This window comes from Lissotriton helveticus, chromosome 11, assembly GCF_964261635.1.
Source record: "Lissotriton helveticus chromosome 11, aLisHel1.1, whole genome shotgun sequence".
Taxonomy (NCBI): Eukaryota; Metazoa; Chordata; class Amphibia; order Caudata; family Salamandridae; genus Lissotriton; species Lissotriton helveticus.
This window is the reverse complement of record NC_136072.1, coordinates 649,698,310-649,719,197: the sequence shown is the minus strand read 5'-3', so window position 1 is coordinate 649,719,197 and position 20,888 is coordinate 649,698,310. Positions and strand designations below refer to the sequence as shown.

At 47.3% G+C, this 20,888-nt stretch overlaps 1 protein-coding gene across 1 annotated transcript in view; it reads left to right on the top strand.

The window, feature by feature from the left end:
- The window catches only part of LOC144791734 (E3 ubiquitin-protein ligase TRIM39-like), a 121,620-nt gene extending 101,201 nt beyond the window's left edge, over positions 1-20,419 (top strand). Inside the window, exon 5 of the mRNA XM_078666501.1 lies at positions 16,886-20,419. Coding sequence (XP_078522627.1) covers positions 16,886-17,385 — 500 coding nt within the window. The 3' untranslated portion in view covers positions 17,386-20,419. The remainder of the gene's footprint in view (positions 1-16,885) is intronic.
- Positions 20,420-20,888: the final 469 nt, after the last annotated feature.

Here is a 20,888-nt window from a genome sequence, read left to right as displayed (position 1 = left end):
ATGCATAAGACTAATGGCAAAGGTGAAAGTTCCCAGTGTCCGTTAGAGCCTCACTGGTAGAGTCCTATTGTTCATCAACGTTGCCGCTTTTGAGCACAGGTGGTGGAGCTGTACAATCCTAGCTCTTGAAGAAAATCGCACGTCGTCCAGGATACCGTCCCCCCTCCAGGGAGGCATGTTCAATCTATCGTCATCCAGGATACTGTACCCCCCTCCAGGGAGGCACGTTCAATCTATCATCGTCCAGGGTACCGTACCCCCCTCTAGTGAGGCACGTTCAATCAGTCCTGTCCAATGTCTGAACAATGCACCAATTTCACCTCTCCCTAATCTATCATTGGTACTATAGACAAGGTACACCTTGACTTGCGCAGTCCGTCCCTACTAAGCTACCATTGAGGGCGCAAATTGTACCTAGCTGCTCCAGGCACAGAGGGGTCAGGAAAAAGGGGTTCAGACACAGATGAAAGGGGCTCTTGAACTGTCCTAATCTCTGGGGGCTTTGCTGCATTTAGCACCTCATCGTTCTCAGCCTCTGTTTGGGTCCATGTAAGCTTGGTATTGGAAAAGGGGACGAAACGTGGGACCTGTTGCCACTCAGAGTCCCCAATCCCCTTGCTGACCCACTGGTCGTAGGGCAAGGGAAGAGGCACTCAGCGGCAACGCTGACCATGAATCCAGTTCTTTTGGCCCGTGTCTTTGAAGGCAGTGAGTGTTGCAAGGAGCATCTGGACCGGCCTCTTCCACCTCAACTCCAGACTCTTCTTTCTCTGGAAATTGTGGAATAACACGTAATCGCCAGGCCGAATGTCATGGCCTATCCCCTCGGGTGCTGGCGGGAGGAATTCCTAGATCTGTTGGAGAACAGAACGCAGACTTATAGGTAACTCCTACAAATAGTTCACCAATAGAGGATATTAAATTTCTGAAAAACGACGAGGCCATGGGATGCCCCAAACTTTTGCCGTGCGCCCAAACATGACCTCGTAGGGTGACAGTCCTGTTCTTGAATGGGCTGTCGTTCTTGTGGACAAAAGGGCTAATGGTAAAGCATCTGGCCACTGCCACTGGCCACTGCAATCCAGTTCTTTTGGCCCGTGACTTTGATGGCAGTGAGTGTTGCAAGGAGCATCTGGACCGGCCTCTTCCACCTCAACTCCAGACTCTTCTTTCTCTGGAAATTGTGGAATAACACATAATCGCCAGGCCGAATGTCATGGCCTATCCCCTCGGGTGCTGGCGGGAGGGATTCCTAGATCTGTTGGAGAACAGAACGCAGACTTTTAGGTAACTCCTACAAATAGTTCACCAATAGAGGATATTCAATTTCTGAAAAACGACGAGGTCATGGGATGCCCCAAACATTTGCCGTGCGCCCAAACATGACCTCGTAGGGTGACAGTCCTGTTCTTGAATGGTCTGTCGTTCTTGTGGACAAAAGGGCTAATGGTAAAGCATCTGGCCACTGCAACCCTGTGCTCTCCTGAATCTTTGCTAATTTCAGTTTGAGAGTACCATTGTACTTCTCAACCAAACCCGCAGACTGGGGGTGATTTGCAGCCTGAAATCTTTGCCTGATGTGTAGTCCCTCATAACCTAACTGGATAACTTTTGCGTTGAAATGACTTCCGTTATCACTCCAAATCAAACGGGGCAAGCCGAAGCGAGGAAAGAACTTCTTCAGGAGCACTTTTGCAGTCGCTATGGCTGTATTCTCTTTGGTGGGATAAGCCTCAACCCATTTACTAAATGCACAAATGACCACTAATGTGTTTATCAAAAGGAGGGAAGAGGAATGTTTGTCCTATCGGTTCCCCAGAGCATATCAATATTAATCAAAAGGGATAGGACACTTGTAACCACTTTGCCAGGAGATATATGTTGAAAAACCCTCATAAACGCCGTGTTTCTCGAGTAACGGATTATCTTATTCTCCGCCCTACACTAGCGTTGTGGCATTACTCATAGGGTTTGACAGCTTGTATCATGCCAGCCTCACCCGAGGCAGTCTCTGGTGTATCATGGCAGTATCCAGAGATCTCCAGGTGTTACCCCACTAGTAGGTTGTCCAAAAAAGAAGGATAAAAATAGTCTCCAATCAACAAACTAATCTTTATTTATGTCGTTGGACAACTATAGTAAAAAATATTGTGGGTATGCTCACAGGACTAAGTAAAGGGTCCCTAGCATATCTCTTAAATATACGTCAACATGTTTCAGCTCGCTTGGCCCGTAGGTCTATGGAGCCTTCGTCAGGACAGAAAAACACATACATGTCTAAAAGTACTTACACAATTTGTGAAGTAAATGGGTTTTTTTCAAAACTTAATAGTCTTACCCACTGTGGTTCTGAATTCTCCACCTTTAGACTTGGTGGAAGTGTCAAAGAACCTTGAGCATGTACCTACGTACTCCCTCGGAGGGAATGTACAATTAGTCCCAGGCCGCATAGGAAGCAGGTTCCGCGTCTTGTGCTGGCTCTGCGCTCCGGACCTATAGTCCTATAGTCCGGCGGGCAGAGCGTACGTACAGCACGAACGGCTTCACATAATCTGGCGTGCCAACCACAGGCGCAGAGCAAAGCGCAACTTTTAATTGCTCAAAAGACATTCAGGCATCCAAGGCAAGGGTTCATGCACATCTTTAGTGATTAATACTAGCAAATGCTTTGTCAGTAACGAATAGTTAGGGATCCAGTGCCGACATTAGGAAATAATGCCAATTAAACCACGCACATCCTTTTGAGTTTGAGAGATAGGCATTTTAACATTGGTGATGATGCCCTCAGGAGACAATCTCCTACCCTCCTTCGACAGCAGGTGACTTAAGTAGGTGACCTCCTGTCGACAATATTGAAATTTGAAAAGGGACATTTTATGTCCGTGGTGTGCCAAATGTAGCAGCAATTTAACCGTTTTGTATTTGCAACCCTTTTCAGTGTCAGAAGCGAAGAGAAGGTCATCTACATATTGAAATAATACATTACCTGAGGGGAGCGCAAGGGAGTCCAATTGGGCTTTTAAGGCTTCACTATATATGCTAGGGCTCTCAGTATAGCCCTGAGGAGCGCGACAGAATCTGAAGCTTCTGCCAGCTAGTGTAAATTTGAACAAGTACCTGCTTTCTGGATCAATCGGGATACTTAATAATGCTTTTTTTAGATCAATGACAGAGAAGAATTTAGCAGTAGAAGGAATCATCGTTAGAAGAGCAGTAATGTCAGGGAACACCGGGATCTGAGGAACCACTATTTTATTGATTTAGCGCAAGTCAATCACAAAACGATAAGCATCAGGATGATCGCCAGAGGAGCCCGAAGGTGCCCTCTTATGAATGGGAAGAATAGGGCTATTGCACACATTCGCATTCGTCTCTTCAACAACTCCTGACTGATTCAAGTCTTGTATAATTTGCAACAAGGCTCGTTCCCCTGCTTGTGGTATTTTATACTGAGGAATACGGGGCAAAATGGCATTGTCTTTATTTTCATGGAAACTGGGGATATCTGTAATAGCCCTACGTCCATGTCACCTGTTGCCCACAGCGTGGGCAGCACATCCTTAAATTCAGCAGGGAGAGGTGCATCTTTGGACAGACACTGCTTAGAGCTGCCTACATTCGGGCCCACTGTCATGTAAACACCTTCCCGGGAACAATAAATGGCAGCATGCGATTTATTTAATAAATCTAGGCCCTAAACCGTTTCGCCACAATTAGATGTCAACAAAAATGATGAATCCAGAGTAAAAGGACCTATAGTCCATGTAAGAGACTTGGAAATGGGGCTCACAACCGGTACACCAGAAAATCCTGCCGAAACATTAATGCGGCCAGGCAGAGCTGCCCCGAGAACCAGTGAAGGAGAAATAGAGCTATTCATTGCACCTGTATCCATCAAAAATTCCTTAACTGAGCCATGCAAATCTGCAGAAACATAAGGACTGGTCCTTCCCTCTGTCCCTGGCTGTCCTAGCTGTGAGACAGTCCCGTCACCTCATCCTCATCATAGTGATCATGATAATACTGTCCACCTCTATTGTCATCGAAGTAATTCCCGTCGGGACGATCCTTTGAGGCTGCACCAAGCTGAGCTCTGTCCTGTCCACCAGCTGCACGACCCCGTCCACGAGAACCCCTTCCTCTAGGGGTCGCGACTTTTTGCAACAGCACCGGACACTCACTATGCCAATGTCCCTCCTCTTTACATAAGCACACTGATTCTGCCCCACAGGCGTAGTATTCCGGCTGGTACACGGAAGCTGCCGTTCCAAACCACCACATCCTCTACCATTCCCCCTAGAAGCCTGCTGCAACAACACTTTTGTCTTCAATTCCATATGCTTTTTCTCCACCTTCTCCTTCTCCTCATTCTCCCTATGCTCCTAATACTGCCCCCTACTCAATATTACAGAAGTGGAGGAGGTAGTCCAAGTGCTCTCCGAGGCCTGTAACCTAGTCACAATCTCGGGAAGCAGGTTCATAACAAATCTATTAACTAACAATCTGACACCTCCCTCCACTGACAAATCCTGTCTGCTAAAATCCCAAAACACCCCTTCAAACCTAGTGAAGAAATCAGACACACTCTCATCTTTCTTCTGATGACATGCCGTTAACTTGTCTCAATCTACCCTTCTCTGTTAAATAAGAGAGTGCTTGTACATAATTATTCAACCAGGCAGAGCTAGTATCTAGGCCTTAGGGTTCTCCCTCTGCTTCCTCTCCTGGTCCCATGCTGTAATCTGGTCCCAGGTACCACCCAATTCCACAACGTGATCCTGTGTATGCACCTGCCTCCAAATATCAACGGGCACCAGCAAACCAAAACACATCTCAATGCCCGCAAGCGTCATCACCGTCGATGATGCGGCCTCAGTCAATTCCTTATAATATGTAGTAGGATTTTTCCTAGGGTCAGGTGACTGTCTAAAGGGACAAAACCTTATTCCTTTTCCACAGATTGTAGACCCATTGTTCTTGGAAACTGGCTTCTACTCTCTGTCTAATAACAGTATTCTGCTGATCCCGTAGCTCTTGTAGTTGAGGGTAAACTTCCCTCATTGAAAACTGGGAAACTGTCTCCGGGCTCTTGTCAAGCAGTCTACTTCAGCGATCAGCGTTGTGACGTTACTAAAAACCTCACCACGTGCCATACCAGTAGCATATACATGATCCCTAATATCATAAATAATTTGGGGTGCCACATCATTAAAACACTGTTCCCACAGTCCAATCAAAGTAGCCGACATGTGCTTAAGGGCATACTGCAGCACAAACTGCTCATAATCTTTTATCTCACTCCACACATCCTCCACACTGGGAATGGGGTTACCAGCCCACTGAGCGGCCTGATTGGTGCCACCCTTTTCTCTTCATTTTCCACATCAGATCGTATCAATATCCGCCCCAGTCGCTCGCTAGCAGTCGCCCAGTCTCTGTTCCTCTAGTCCATGTACAGACGTTCCGCTGCTCAGTAATGTCGGGATGGAGGAACAGGGGAGGAGTAGCAACAGAAGTAATGGGCACCAACGTCGCTGCCGATTGCGTCGTAGGTGTGAGAGCTGGCGAAAGATGTCGAAACAATAGGCGTAGCAGGGAGACTAGCAGTTATTGTAGCCACAGAGGGCGAAGTCAAAGAAAGGGCAAGAGGTGCTGTGGTCACGGCAGACGGAGCAACCGTAGCAGAGACAGAAGAACCAGGTAGCTGGGGCTGCGGAGGAAATACGGGGTATACCCTCTGCACGGCAAACGGAGGTGGGGGTCGAGAATCCAGCAATTCCTCCACAAAAGTATCATTCTCTTCTCTGGCAACATAAGACTTTTCACATTGTAATCTAAACTTTCTATCAGCACAGTCTATTGCCTTTCCTATTTTCTCTCTATCATTCGCTAAGGCTTTCTGAGTCAATGTCTGCATTCTCCCCTTCCGGGCCTCTTTCTCTGCTTTATTAATCTCTGTTTAGCTTCCTTTTGCCACATTCTGAGGGAATCAAACATCGACTGGCTACTCCTTTTTGCAAAAAATTTACCCTGTAGAAAATTAAATTTCTGTTAATCAAAAGTGCCCGTCATTGGCCACTGCAACTCGGCATTTTCCCTCGTATATTTGTGCCATAATGTACTAAACATAATAGGGCCAAGGCCACGTTTTATTCACATGTCAAAATTTGGAGTGCCTTCTGGAGGTGCTGGCTAACTTTCTTCCAATCGAGCATCAGCAGAACACAGACAGCCCAAACAAAACACCTTACTAAGGCACGGCATCTTTCAATACGAAAACAAGTTCACTACTTATGCCAAGCAGATATTTGCATATATCTTTTTCAAAATCGGTCCTCAGACCTCATAAAGTACAAATCAATAATGGTACTATGTTCATAAAGAACTCCAATAAATTCAAGCGCATGTCCAAAGACGGTCCTTAGACCATGACAAATACAAATCAAAAAGGTGCCATATCCTCAAAGAACCAAAGCAAACTCGCCTGGTGCACACAGTTCAAACAAGTTTATTCTCCACTGCCGTCTCTTCGGACCAAACGGTCAGATCCTTGGGTTTTGCCATTCAGGACCCCAGTCAGGATGACCACTGGACGAGGCACGCCCGGTCAAACAGAGGGGGAAGCTGCAAGTACAAGACTCTCTCGTGCAGGGATCCCCGGACCGCCTGTCCGGCCTGACGTGGCCCCGACCTCCTCACCCAGATGGCCACCCAATGGAGTCCCTATTCGGGCGCAAAGTGAAGGAAGTGACCCGATTAGGGCCACCCGGATAACTCGAGACCACTTCTCAGCCTTCCTTACAAATAAAGAGTCGGTCAAACAGTAGCGAATACAAACCAAAAGTATTTATTGAAAGTACACTCGAGTGGAGTCCGGTCTTACCAACCTCCTTAGATTGCTACAGAGTGTCTGACCTCTACCAACAGGGTAACATGTAATGTAAATTTTCAGAACCTCGAAGGACACGCCCAGACTGGAAATTTCCAGTTGGTAGTGGTGAACAGTGAGATACAGAAGGATGAGTTGCAATCCCAGGATCAGTTAAATGTTATCTCAGCGGCAAGGTTACTCTGCCTGCACCCTGCCACTCTAAGGGTGGGAGCAGGCCTATCTAGTGAGAAAGGTATGCAATGAAAAAAACGGTCTATTCATTAGCACAGCAAAGCTCAACCTTGGAAAAATATAAGAAAAGGAAAAAAATTATATAGCAGCTGCTTTCGCTGAGGCAGACATACGAGTGAGACAGAAATTAGTTTCGATCATGGCTCAAAATGGCGGCTCAACTTAAAATGGTGCAGCGAATGCTAACTTTACATAGAGCAATACACTAGCAAGATGAATGCTTAAGTTTTACATTTCAACAAAATAGAAGGAAAGCGTGGCACGGGAATATGAAGGAACATTGTTTCCATCATTATGGAGTCCGAGGGATAGGGATGCTGAATGAGGAACAAGCATGTGTTAATAAGGCATCGTTTAAAGTTGGACAATTTGCACATAGAAAGCACTCGCATATGGAAGTAACTGCAATGTCCCTGGAAATAAGAACTGTGCAAAGGGAAACTGAATTCCAGTAATTACAGAAAAACTGAGATTCCACTTTCAAAAAAGGTGCACTCTGGGCATTGCTGTATTCATAGAACTACAGGAGGATTCAGTAGTTCTAGATGACGTCGTATACAGTCATGTGACATCCTGCTAACACGTTGATGGCCCACCTGTGATCAAGGCTTAAAGGAGCTAGATGCCTCACAAAGGATTTATGGACTTGAAAGCCAATTTCCAAATTGCTGTAAGAAACAAGAAACTGGTATCCTGTGCAGTATCATTACCTGTTATATTCATGGACAGGTTGTGATATATAATATATATATCAGCTCCAGACAGTTCACTATCTGCCACTTTAAGGGCAGAACAATAACTTGGCCACAGTTCAATATCAAAAAGTTTGGTCAAGGTCATGACTTATACAAACAAGTGTTGTTTACATTAAATGATCGCCCCCTCTCATGCCCATTAAAACTAGGTTGATTGCAAAAGTTTGTCGTCTAAATATGTCATCGTGGTTCTAAAAAGTCTGGGAAGCACTGCCCTAGAAGCAGCTTCACCTACTTATATACGTCACACTCTCCAAAATAGCTAGTCCTGCAACCTCCGATGCCCAACCTTCTGTCTTTACAAAACGCATCCCTTTCAGTTTACGGATAGTTACTCAAGTGGTACACTTCATAGCTTTACTGTTTAGTTACAGATGGGCGAAACGTACAGATAACTTTGTGGTGACGGAGGTATGAATGGTTATGCATTTGTAAACAAATGGCAATTCTAGTACATACTTTCTAAAACTGAAGCATAGCAGCATTCACAGGCATCAGTAGTATATACACACTTACATCAAAGTGGTTGGGCCGTAGATGGGAAAGTGGAAATTAGGGGTTAGTTCAAACCTATTTGAGGAGATGGGCTTTTTAAATTTGTTTTGAATTAAATCACACTGACCTAAGTGGCGTAAATCATCAGTAATTTGATGGCGCACATGGGAGCTATAGCAGATGGACAAGATGTGGTCTATATACTTGGAAGCGGAGGAGAAGGCATGTAAGGCAGAAAAGCATTTAGCATGGTGCAGTGCTGACTAAGGACAAGTGCCTTCTAGCTCTTGTACCAAAGTGTTCGAGGCATGTGGGCTGCTAAATTCATATCCATTGCATAGATCGCCGCCTAGTGTTGGGTCCGGATGATTGCACATTGTTGTCCTGGAAGAGTCTTCGAAGTATCACGAGATAGGTGGCTCCTCCCCTGGACTACAGTGAGCATGGGCATCGACTCCATCCCCAGATTGTTTTTTTCCGCCATTGGGTTCGGATGTGTTTTCGACGTCTCCTTGTCGGAATCGTTAACCTTTATCTTTAAGGCCAAAAGGCCTTCGTTAACCCGTCGGTATTGTTCGCGTCCGGGCTCGTGTTCCATCCGACTCTTCGAGTCGGACTTCTGCGGAGTCGATAACTCTTCGGACACCAAGGCCCTGTCGTCGCAGCAAGACCCCGACGAACTTACCATGGAACGAAGTCCGTTCAAGCGCTGCCCCGTGTGTGGGTCCAAGTACCCACATATCGACGTGCATCCAGTCTGTAAGAAATGCCTCTCGCCGGACCACAACGAGGAGGACTGTATGGCCTGCTCCAAATTCAGGTCAAAGAAGACGCTCAAGCTTCGGCGCGCGGCGCGCCTCGAGGCCCAGCGAGAGGCTCCGGCACCCGATGACATCTTCGACGAGCCCGAGGCAGAAGGCACAAGCCATCATCTGCAGATTTCCCCACCGTCGACGGAGGTCGAGGCCGATCCCGGAGAACACGTCGAGGGCCAGGACCTTGAATGCGTCGAGGAGGTAGGGGACGACGAAGAAGTTTATGGGGCCGCGGAAGATAGCTCAGAGGAAGAGCTATGCCCCGAAAGTTACATGACTCAGACTCAGGTCACGGGATCGCCACTCGGCCTTACCCACGACCCGGCACCGCTATCCCCGGCCCCGCCTTCTGGCCCGGCCGCGGACTCAACAGCGGAGACGCCATTGCGCGTATCGAAACCGAAACTGAAACCTTCGGATTCTACAACATCAAAGATGGCCGACGTACCATCGAAAACGAAACCGAAACCTTCGGATTCGACAACGCCAAAGATGGCCGCCGTACCATCGACACTGCCGACGGCTGCTACGTCATCGACTCCGGCGCCCGCCAGCATTCAGAAGTCGGAGAAGACTGTCGAGCCAACACCGAAGAAGGCTGTCGAGCCGACACACCCGCAAAAGGTGGCCAAGGACCCGTCCTCAAAAACGGTCGTCCAACACATGTCGAGCGCGGTTCCTCCGGTAAAGTCCACTAAGACTGTTCAAAGTCCTTCGGACGCGACTGCGGCGCCGACAGGCACACGCCCGATCGAGGCACAGTTGACAAAGGGACACGACCCGAGGTCCTACGCATCGGCTCAAAGACGCCGGATCGAAAGCAACGCCATCGGCGCATAAGCCTGCAAAGGAGGCTCGGACCATTGCAGCCGCAAATGCGTCGGCAGACACCTCGTCGACACCGAAGGCCTCCGATAGTGACGGACATGGGGCATCAGTTACCAAACCCTCCGCTTCCTTCACTAAGCAGGTCACTGACTCCCTCAAACGTATTCGGGAGAAGGCTTTGACGTCCACCACTCACACGCCCTCGGCTCCGAAACTGGTTGACGCACCTGCGAAGCCTTCAAGCAAGCTTCTCTACACACTGCCGCCGAAGGTGGCACCGAAGGCATTTGCACCAAAATCGGTGCCAAAGATCACTGAGGCGTCAGAACTTTCGACGCTAGGTGACCGATTAGATCGACGTCAAGCTTCAGAGGAACAATCTGAGCATTACATCAATGCTGAAACTGGGAAATTGACGCTCTATAAGCGGAAGATCACTTCCCTGCCATTGGAATCCTATGTCATTCCACTCAAGAAGAAAAGGCCGGCACAGGACATTTCTGCCCTTGTTGAACCTCTTCAGCCTCCACCAAGGAGGAGCCCATCACCTTCCCCCACCCACTCAGGGGGAGAGGAAGATTACCAGGATGACCAGTACAATTTCCCGGCTGACAATGACCCTGATGAACAACAGGACTCGTATGACGACACTGGTGACCAGGGCGGCCATCAGGTGGTACAAGACCCACAAGTTTTTGGTGCACGTACATCCCCAACTGAGGATTCTGCGGCATTTAATGCCTTGATAGAGCGGGCAGCTGCAAATCATAATGTGGACATGCATGCAGACCCGGTGGAAGTAGATTTTTTGTCTGACACTTTCTCAGCATCAGAAAAGACTGTTAAGACACTTCCTATGCTAAAAGGTGTCCTTAAGCATGCCCCGGAAATCTTTAAGGAACCTACCAGGGCGAGAGTGGTGAACCCGCGTATTGAAAAGAAATACAGAGCGGCACCTGGTGACCCTGCATATATTCGTGGACAGTTGCCTCTGGACTCGTTGGTGGTCGCAAATGCCCGCAAAAGGGCGAACTCCCAGACAACGGGTGAAGCTCCTCCCCCAGACAAGGAGTCGAAAGTCCTTGAAGCATCTGGCAAGAGGGTGGCTGCGCAAGCTGCCAATATCTGGCGCATATCGAACACACAAGCACTGTTAGCACGATATGATAGGGCGCATTACGACACACTAGAGCAGCTCCTTCAACACCTACCAGATGAGTTTAAGGAGGCAGCCGAGATGCTCATACAGGAGGGAAAGCTCATTTCAAACGCTGCAATAAAGTGTGCGCTTGATGTGGCGGATACAGCTGCTAGGGGTATTAACACTAGCGTCATGTTACGGCGCCAAGCATGGCTTCGCATATCAGGTTTTAAACCTGACATTCAAACAACTATCCTCAACCAGCCCGTTAATCCTGACAGACTGTTTGGCCCTGAGGTTGACACCACCCTCGAAAAAATTAAAAAAGACAATGAGACTGCAAAGTCCATGGGGGCGCTTCAGTCTCAGCAATTCAGGGGGAGCACTTTTCGTCGCTCAGGTACCCGCGGTGTTACCAGAGGACACCTGGCACAACAGACACAATTCACGAAAGGTGGCGCACAGTCCTCGTACCCCAAGCAAGGTAGAGGAGGTTACAGAGGAAATAGTACCAAGGGCAGAGGCAGAGGAAACAACAACTCCCGTTCCTCTGCCACCAACAAACAGTGACTCTCTGTCACTGCCCCCCGACCATCCAACACCTGTCGGGGGGAGACTCCAGCAGTTCCTGCCAGTCTGGACGTCCATCACCACAGACAGGTGGGTGAGAAAACTTATCCAGTACGGTTATTGTTTGGAGTTAACATCCACTCCTCCCAACATTCCCCCAAGACAACGTCCTATGTCGGCAGAGCACTTGCACTTATTGCAGCAGGAAGTGGTGGTGATGCTGCAAAAAGGCGCAATAGAGCTCGTACCAGTGGAGGAGGAAGGTACAGGGGTCTATTCCCTGTACTTCCTTATCCCAAAAAAGGACGGATCCCTCAGACCCATTCTGGATCTACGCCCTCTCAACCTGTATATATTGTCAGAACATTTTCACATGCTGACACTGCAGCAGATTCTTCCCCTGCTAAACCAAGGGGACTTCCTAGCGACCTTAGATCTCAAGGACGCTTATTTTCACATACCACTCCACCCATCCCACAGAAAATACCTCAGGTTCACCATCCAAAACAGGCATTATCAGTTCAAAGTCCTACCCTTTGGAGTAACCACTGCCCCCAGAGTGTTTACAAAGTGTCTGGCGACAGTTGCGGCGCACCTCAGGAGACAGAACATACATGTCTACCCTTACTTAGACGACTGGCTTGTTCAAGCAAAATCGGAACAGCAGTGCGCCCCAGACATGTCCCACACCATTCACCTCCTTCACAGTCTGGGGTTCTCACTGAACTACCCGAAGTCGCACCTTCAGCCAGCCCATGTGCGGCAGTATCTGGGCGTGACGATAAATACCCTGACTGCTATGGCTCAGCCGAACCCAGTGAGGATCGACAACATTCAGTCGCTCATCCAGAGGTTCAGACCGCAACACTCACTACCAGCGAGAGTGTTCATGCAGTTGATAGGCATGATGGCCTCCTGCATTTTCATAGTCCCGCACGCAAGGTTGCATATGCGTCCGCTCCAAGAATGCTTGGCAAATCAGTGGACACAGGCTCAGGGACAACTGACAGACCTAGTGTTGGTGACCGGTCGGGCATACACCTCTCTGCATTGGTCTAATCCACACAACCTTTGCAAAGGCCGACCGTTCCAGGAGCCTGTGCCACAAATTATCCTAACGACGGACGCATCTCTCCAGGGGTGGGGAGCTCACGTGCTCCACTACACGGTGCAGGGACTGTGGTCAACGCAGCAACAGAAGTTGCACATCAACTACCTAGAATTGATGGCAATCTTCATGGCGCTCAAGTCCTTCAAAGTACATCTGTGCAATAAGGTCGTGTTGATCCGGACGGACAACATGACAGCCATGTACTACATGCAGAAGCAGGGAGGTACTCACTCTCCACAGCTGTCTCATCTGGCTCAGAGCATGTGGAAGTGGGCCATTCAGAGGAACATCTTCCTCATGGCGGAACACCTCCCGGGCAAGGACAATCAGATGGCGGATCTGCTCAGCAGGTACAGCCATCAAATGCACGAGTGGGAGATACATCCATCAGTACTCCACCCGTACTTCCAGCAGTGGGGTCATCCAGAGATAGACCTCTTTGCCACAAGGGAAAACGCAAAATGCCAAAGCTTTGCCGCCAGGTTCCCTCACCCGGAATCGCAAGGGAATGCGATATGGATGAACTGGTCAGGCAGATTTGCGTACGCTTTTCCCCCAGCGCCTCTCATTCCGCTGGTGGCAAGAAAGCTAAAGCAACACTCGATGACGCTCATCCTGGTTGCTCCAACGTGGGCACGCCAACCATGGTACACTACGTTTCTGGAACTTTCCGTGGTACCGCATCAAAGGCTGCATCTCTCCCCAAGCCTCTTGACGCAGAACCATGGCGACATTCAGCATCCAGATCCGCAACAACTCAATCTGGCGATCTGGCTCCTGAGGTCCTAGAGTTTGGCTACCTCAACCTGCTTCCGGAATGCATGGACATCATCCAGGAGGCAAGAAAGCCCACCACCAGAGCTTGCTATGCAGCAAAATGGAAGCGGTTTGTCATTTACTGTACAGACCACAACATCAACCCGCTAGATGCATCCATTCCTAACATCATCTGCTATTTGTTACATCTTTACAAATGCAATCTAGCGTACGCTTCCATTCGGATACATTTATCCGACATAGCGGCTTATCTCCAGAACAGGCAGCATCTCTCTGTTTTCGGGGTGCCTGCCATTAAAGCTTTCCTGGAGGGACTGAAACGAGTCATTCCTCCGAGAACACCACCAGCTCCAGTGTGGAACCTCAATGTGGTCCTCACTCGGCTGATGGGACCAACTTTTGAGCCACTCCACTCATGCGAGATTCAATTCCTGACATGGAAAGTGGCTTTTCTCATTGCTATTACATCGCTCAGGCGTGTTAGTGAGCTGCAAGCGCTCACAATCCAAGAGCCATTCATACAAATTCATTCAAACAGGGTAGTGCTCCGCACTAACCCCAAATTCCTTCCTAAGGTGGTGTCACAGTTTCATATCAACCAAACTATTGATCTGCCCGCTTTCTTTCAAAACCCACAAACTGTAGCAGAAAGAATGCTCCATACATTAGACGTTAAAAGGGCGTTAATGTACTACATTGACAGGACACAACACTTTAGGAAAACACAACAACTTTTTGTTGCCTTCTCAGCCCAGCACAAAGGCAACCCTATTTCCAGAGCAGGAATAGCCAGATGGATTGTTAAGTGCATTCAGATCTGTTATCAGAAAGCTAAACGTACTTTAACAATACCCCCAAGGGCGCACTCCACACGCAAGTTGGGGGCCTCCATGGCTTTCCTAGGGAACATTCCTTTGGAAGACATTTGTAGAGCAGCCACGTGGTCTACACCGCACACATTTACAAAACATTACTGTGTCGATGTGCATTCCAAGCAGCAAGCAGCTGTAGGACAGGCTGTTCTCAAGACACTCTTTCAAACTTCTGCAGCTGGCACGGGCAACCGCCGTTAATGGAGGGACTGCTATGTATTCTATGCAATAGATATGAATTTAGCAGCCCACATGCCTCGAACTGAATATGCTACTTACCAGTATGCATCTGTTCTTGGCATGTAGGGCTGCTAACATTCATATCGCCCACCCTCCTCCCCGGTGCCCGTAGCGGCTGCAGATACTCTCTTGCATTCAATCATTAGCATGGACATCCTTTACACTATTTCACTCCATCTCTGCCACAATGGCTAAAAACAATCTGGGGATGGAGTCGATGCCCATGCGCACTGTAGTCCAGGGGAGGAGCCACCTATCTCGTGATACTTCGAAGACTCTTCCAGGACAACAATGTGCAATCATCCGGACCCAACACTAGGCGGCGATCTATGCAATAGATATGAATGTTAGCAGCCCTACATGCCAAGAACAGATGCATACTGGTAAGTAGCATATTCATTGAAAAGCGGAGATGACGAGAAAGCCAGTAAAATGATAAAAGAACAGGCATAATGTGAAAAGGTTTGTGGATCCCAGAAAAGAAGACCATGGGGGTATGAGGTGGGGCTTTCCATCTTCTTCCCAAAATCGGACATGCGTGATTCTCCTTATTGGCGATCTGAGCCAGGACTGAAGGTTAATACCTGCAGTTGGAAGAAGTGAAGCATAGATACCAGGCTGCCTAGCTGGACATGGCCGAAGAGACACTTGCATATTCCACCCAGGTGAATAACCGAGGAGACTTACTGATTGGAAAATAAGTGATCAGTAAATCGCAGGAAGAACCGCGAGTGGAAAATGCAGATACATTAAGGGTAAAAACAAGGAATGGGAGCTCACTAGAGGATTTCCTTCAGGTCCTATTCCTGCCTGAGGGTATCGCAAACCTGGGAGCACTACCAAGCCAAATGACATTGGTTCTGTGGCAAGCCGAACTCTAGGGGCGTGAGCACTGATGGCATCTTAAAATATATCCCATTTAAAATTCGATGCAGAAGATTCCAAGCCGACAGCAGGTTATTGAGGCTTGAAGGTGTGACGAGGGGTCACTGAAAATAGAATCCTGCCGAAAGTGGAGGCTAGAATGACAGTAGTGGAAACTTTGTGACCCAATAGACAGAGACAAACAGTAGGTCCTCAGACTTCAGTCAATCCACTGTGCAGACTATTGTGTGCTTGCAAAATACAGTGGAGGATTTAGAGAATGCTAATAGATCAGTGATATTGAAGATTATTGGCTGGTTGATTCAGTAGGTATCAACTGACTAGAAGAACTTCTAAAAAAGACGTTCTCACTATGTAAGGGAATCCATCTGAAAGTGAGGTGCCTCTCCAACTGAAAATGTGTATTGCTTGCCTCTAACAGAATGCAAACAAATGGAGATAAACCAGAAACTCCAGCAGAAGGAACATCTGTGGGAAGATTTAGTAAAGCATCAAAACTAAAATGATACTATTTCCTGATGTCGCCCAAGCTGCAGCTGAGGTGTAGACCGAAACAAGGGAAAAGAAAGTCTTTTATTGACCAAATGTTGGTGGTCGAAGTGGAACACATGGATGTAATTGCAGGTAGGGGAGTTTGGGGAGTTAAGGAAGGCACTGCATGGCCTGAAGTGACTTTCTTTTATTCAGTAATTACCTTATTTAACTATCATCATCCAGGTAGAGCCCATCTGTGTGGTTATGATTTCTTTAATATCATCATACAGACGTCCTCCTCCCTTAATAGGTCACTCTCTGAAGCAGTAAGTAATGTTGGATAGTTTGTTTCACTCGTTTTGACACTGGAACACCATTCCCCAGTTATTTAAGTGGTGGTTATCATGTTTAATCATTTTGTATGTAATGTTATTACTGTGGATACATTCTTGTTGGTTTGAATGGATCATAGGCTGTAGTAAGTAGTCCAAACAGTTACTGTAACTAGCTATTTGGTTTTCACCACTTTTCATAAAATGCCAATTTAAAGATTTAAAATTATGCCTCCTTGTGTAACATAGTGAAGTGCAAAACGTAATGTCCTTTATGCTGCCAAATTAATGTCTTCGGAGTGTCATTTTTGAATGAACTTTCTATTGAAATAATTTTTTTCTGGTCGCACAATCTGCATAATGTCTATGTTGACTCGTGTATGAAGAGTGTCTACGATCTTTAAAAGTGTCTCTCTGGCATTTGCTGTGTACATATTAAGCCTGTTTGTTGTCTCCTCGCCCTACAGTGCTGGTGACATTGGATCCAGAAACGGCTCATCCTAATTTGATCCTGAGCGAGGATGGAAGGCGTGCGCGATGCTCATCTGGGACACAGCCCATGCCAGCCACTCCCAAGAGATTTAAACTCCTTTTCGCTGTACTAGGGAAAGAGGGATACTCTTCGGGTAGACATTATTGGGAAGTTCGGCTGCTGGAGGAAGGAGAATGGTGTGTGGGAGTTGCACGAGAGTCTCTGGACAGGAAAACCTTGTCACAAAAATCAGGAGTCTGGGCTTTACAGTGGTATAATAATAAGTACATTGCTCTCAACCTCTCTTCCACCCCTCTCACCCTGACGGAGCGGCCAAAGAGGCTGGGTGTTCATCTGAACTATGATATGGCACAGCTGTCGTTCTACAATGCTGACACAATGAGGCTTCTCTGCACTTTCACCATCTCTGCCCTAAATGAAAGAATCTTTCCTTACTTCTGTGTTTGGGGCAAGGCAGATCTACTACTTGTGTAGAAGTTTAAGGCCTCGTCCTATGGTGCCTGTCAATGCCTTTTTTTCTAACCAACTGTTTTTTTCTCTTCTTCTATGTCTTTGGACAGACAGATCAACTTGTGTAGATGCTTGAGGCTCCATCCCTTCTATATCCAGGTGTTGCTGGTCAGTCCCAGTGTGTCTTCCTTACTGACTATGTCATTTTGTACTGTGAGGGCAGACAAATCTACATCTTAGTTAGAAACCAGTGCTTCCACACCCACTTTCCCTCCACGTGCCACTGGTTGTCTTTATTTACCAACTTTTCCAAACAAAGCTAGCAGACCTTTGTTTACATTTTGAGTTCTGAATATGTGCTGTCCTTTTGGGTTTGCTATTATGATACTTTCTTAAACATGGAAAAATACAGGAATGTGAGTGTCATAAAATAACAGCTGTGAAAAAAACTCCAACTGGCAATCATGCATGACAAATTTAGACTTCTGTTCACGAAGCTAAAGACCGTGTTTGGCACCGGCTCTGCTCACCTGGAATAGGTTCACCATTGGGAGTCCTGTTTGTTACATTGACTCTTTTAACCCTGCAGACGGAGTGGGGTGAAAGGATGAGGTTGGACTGTTGCATGTCAGCAGGGTACTATGCCCCCGGGCCTGGCCTTAAATTTTACAGATAATTGTTCTTTGATGTACTTATGGTTCATTTGATACAAGACTTCACCTTCCAGAAATCATTGGGATGTCAAATCCTGGGGCTGACAAAAATCATTTTTGATACTTCTAACCAGAGAATATTCACCTTTAGAAGATTCCCTAGGTCCCAGACTGGATATTCCCTTCCTTAGAAGTGCTTTCACACGCCCCTAGGTGGAGTATGCTGCTATTCGTTGCTCCGTAACGCCTCAGAACTGATCTAGCGGAGCAGCATTTAAGCTCCACCAATGCTCGCTGATGCCAGTGCTTTCTTTCCAAACCTTTGAACGGAGATCTGGAGATCTGCTATCACTTTCTTCAGCCTTCCGACGACTCCTAAGAAGGAAATACTGTGTGTAAGGGAACAAAATCCCCTCCTAGAATAACTAGCATCAAACCATGACACGGCTGCTGAAAAAAGTTGTCGGTCACTGACCTGCACAACTTGTGTTTCTGGTGTTTGGACTTTCGGCAATACTCCAAGTCATGCAAGGAGTGCACCCGAAAGCATTCTGAGACAGAGTAGCGAACTGTTTGTGTTGCCAAAAGCAAGAACAAGACCTGGGCTCTGCACTGGCTCTAGTGCAGACTACTACCATAGCTCCACAACCTGCATTGTTCCCCTTTCATCTGCACCAGTGTGAACACCAACTGCGCTGGAGAAGAATCCGGCATGTGTACCAACGCCAGACTAGCTTTGGCTCTAACTCGAACAAGGTCATGCTCAGAATCCACTACAGAGCTCCCAGTTGCCATACAACTTTAGTCTGATTCGATGCTTTCACTACTGCAGAGGCTTTATTGTCTTTTTTTTGGCTCCGACTCTAACCAAAGCTTGCCACCCCCCAGGGATCATGGCGTAGTTAGGGATGATTCCCCCTCATTTTGATGATGACAGTTTTTACATGGACTTGCAAGAGACAAGGGTGCTTAGGACTTCCCTTGATGCAGGGTGAACTCACCTTTGGGACCCCCAATGGAAGAGGATGCTTCCAGTGCGCTGGTAATTCAGTGATCTGCCGAGGAGTTTCAGGTATTATAACTGCCTTCCATTGTATTAAAATGTGTGATTCGTGCTGGCCTTGATACTACTGATGGTCTGTATGGGCAGTGGGCAACAGAATCGGTATTCGTGGATGCGCTCTACAGGTTTCTCTGGAGAGATATTGGCTTTCTTAATGGCTATGCCTTTCAGTGACCCACACTTATATGGCAAGAACGTTGATTCTGTTTTGACATGTTTCATGGAGAGTAGGGCTACGGCACACTCCCTGGGTCTTTCTGCCCCGGCCAAACCGTTTCCCTCCCAATTTAGAAAACTCAAAGGTTACTAGGAGTATTGGCATACAGGCAACACCAGTCTGCATTGCCCATATTGCAGTCCGCCAAATCCTTTCATGGCTCGGGTCGTAGATCTGGTAGGCAACACACAGGTCTCCAAAGGCCTAGATTCTCCCATTCCCTCTCCCCTGCGGCAACCGCACCTAAGCTGTCTTAGCTTGGCATTATTGGCACGGATCAACCCTGTGGAAGGTAGGATCCAGAAGATTCTCCCAAGGCGGCAATCCATCACATCCAACAGATGGGTCCTCCAGATAGCTCACCCTGGCTTTGCCCTACAGTTTATTTCTGCCCCACCCCACAAGTCCTCCCACCACAGGGAGGCTCTCAGAGACGCACCCATCAATTCTCTTGCAAGGTGCAAGCATTACTCTCCATAGTAGCCACGAAAATATGGACAGGTTGTTACTCTTGTTATTTCATCATTCTAGGATGGCCTAGCTTAGATCTTCACCCCCTTAAAGCCTTCCGTTAACATGCTCACACCGACCAAGATTCTATCAGCCCTGGACCCAAACAACTGGATGGTATCCTTGGATCTGCAGGATCATAGGTGCCCATGTTCACAAAGCACTACTGCCTTGACAACCACATCTGACGGGAAAGGCATTTCACCTGTTCGGTATTGCAAGACGTTTTGGTCCACTCCACAGAACCTGCACCTGTGAGAGGCACTGCTTTGGTATCTCTTCTAAAGGTGTGGGATGTGCATGTAGAAGTATCCATCAGAAGAACAAGTTACTTACGTTGGTAAAGCTCTTTTTGGTGGATACTCTTCTTATCTTTGGATTCCTTGCTGACTTATCACGTCCCTGTTCTATGGAGTGGCCTCTTTTTACCATCCAAAAAGGTCTCAAATTTGAGATACGCACCTTGGCACCGACAATTCTTAATGCTCCATGTCTAAGGGTGTGGAAAAAATCTGTCAAGAAACTGACGTCAGCACACAGGGGTGGTGCTTATATGTGTCCCCACTCTGTCACTTCTGGGGTAGTGCAAAGCCAGCACGGTACCACATGGCATCACTTAGATGTTTCTGGTTTTTAATCAGATTTATATACAAATTACCATTGAGTATTGTGCAAACCAAGAACTCCAAGTAGAATACAGTTAAAACTTTCTATGGGTAAGAAATTTACTTTTTATTGACAAACATCCTACTATATCAGAAATCGACTTTACGTGGAAAGATCATATACATCATACGCGCCAACAGTGAGTATTTTATACTTTTACAGCCATTTTAGCGTGGTTATGTAAAATGCAAATGTATGGTCACCCTGGTTCTAGTCCAAAACTTCTACTTTCTGGATCAAACCTCAAGATGGATGACGGTGGAATCAAAGTTGCTCGGTTATGGAAGTAACGGAAATAAATTATTGGGTGGGATTCCGCAAAAATTGCATTCTCCTCTAAAGTTACCAAAGGGCATATATGCAAGACCTGCCAAGTATATGTTTTCTTAGGATTGTGTGATTAAAAATCGGCCATATC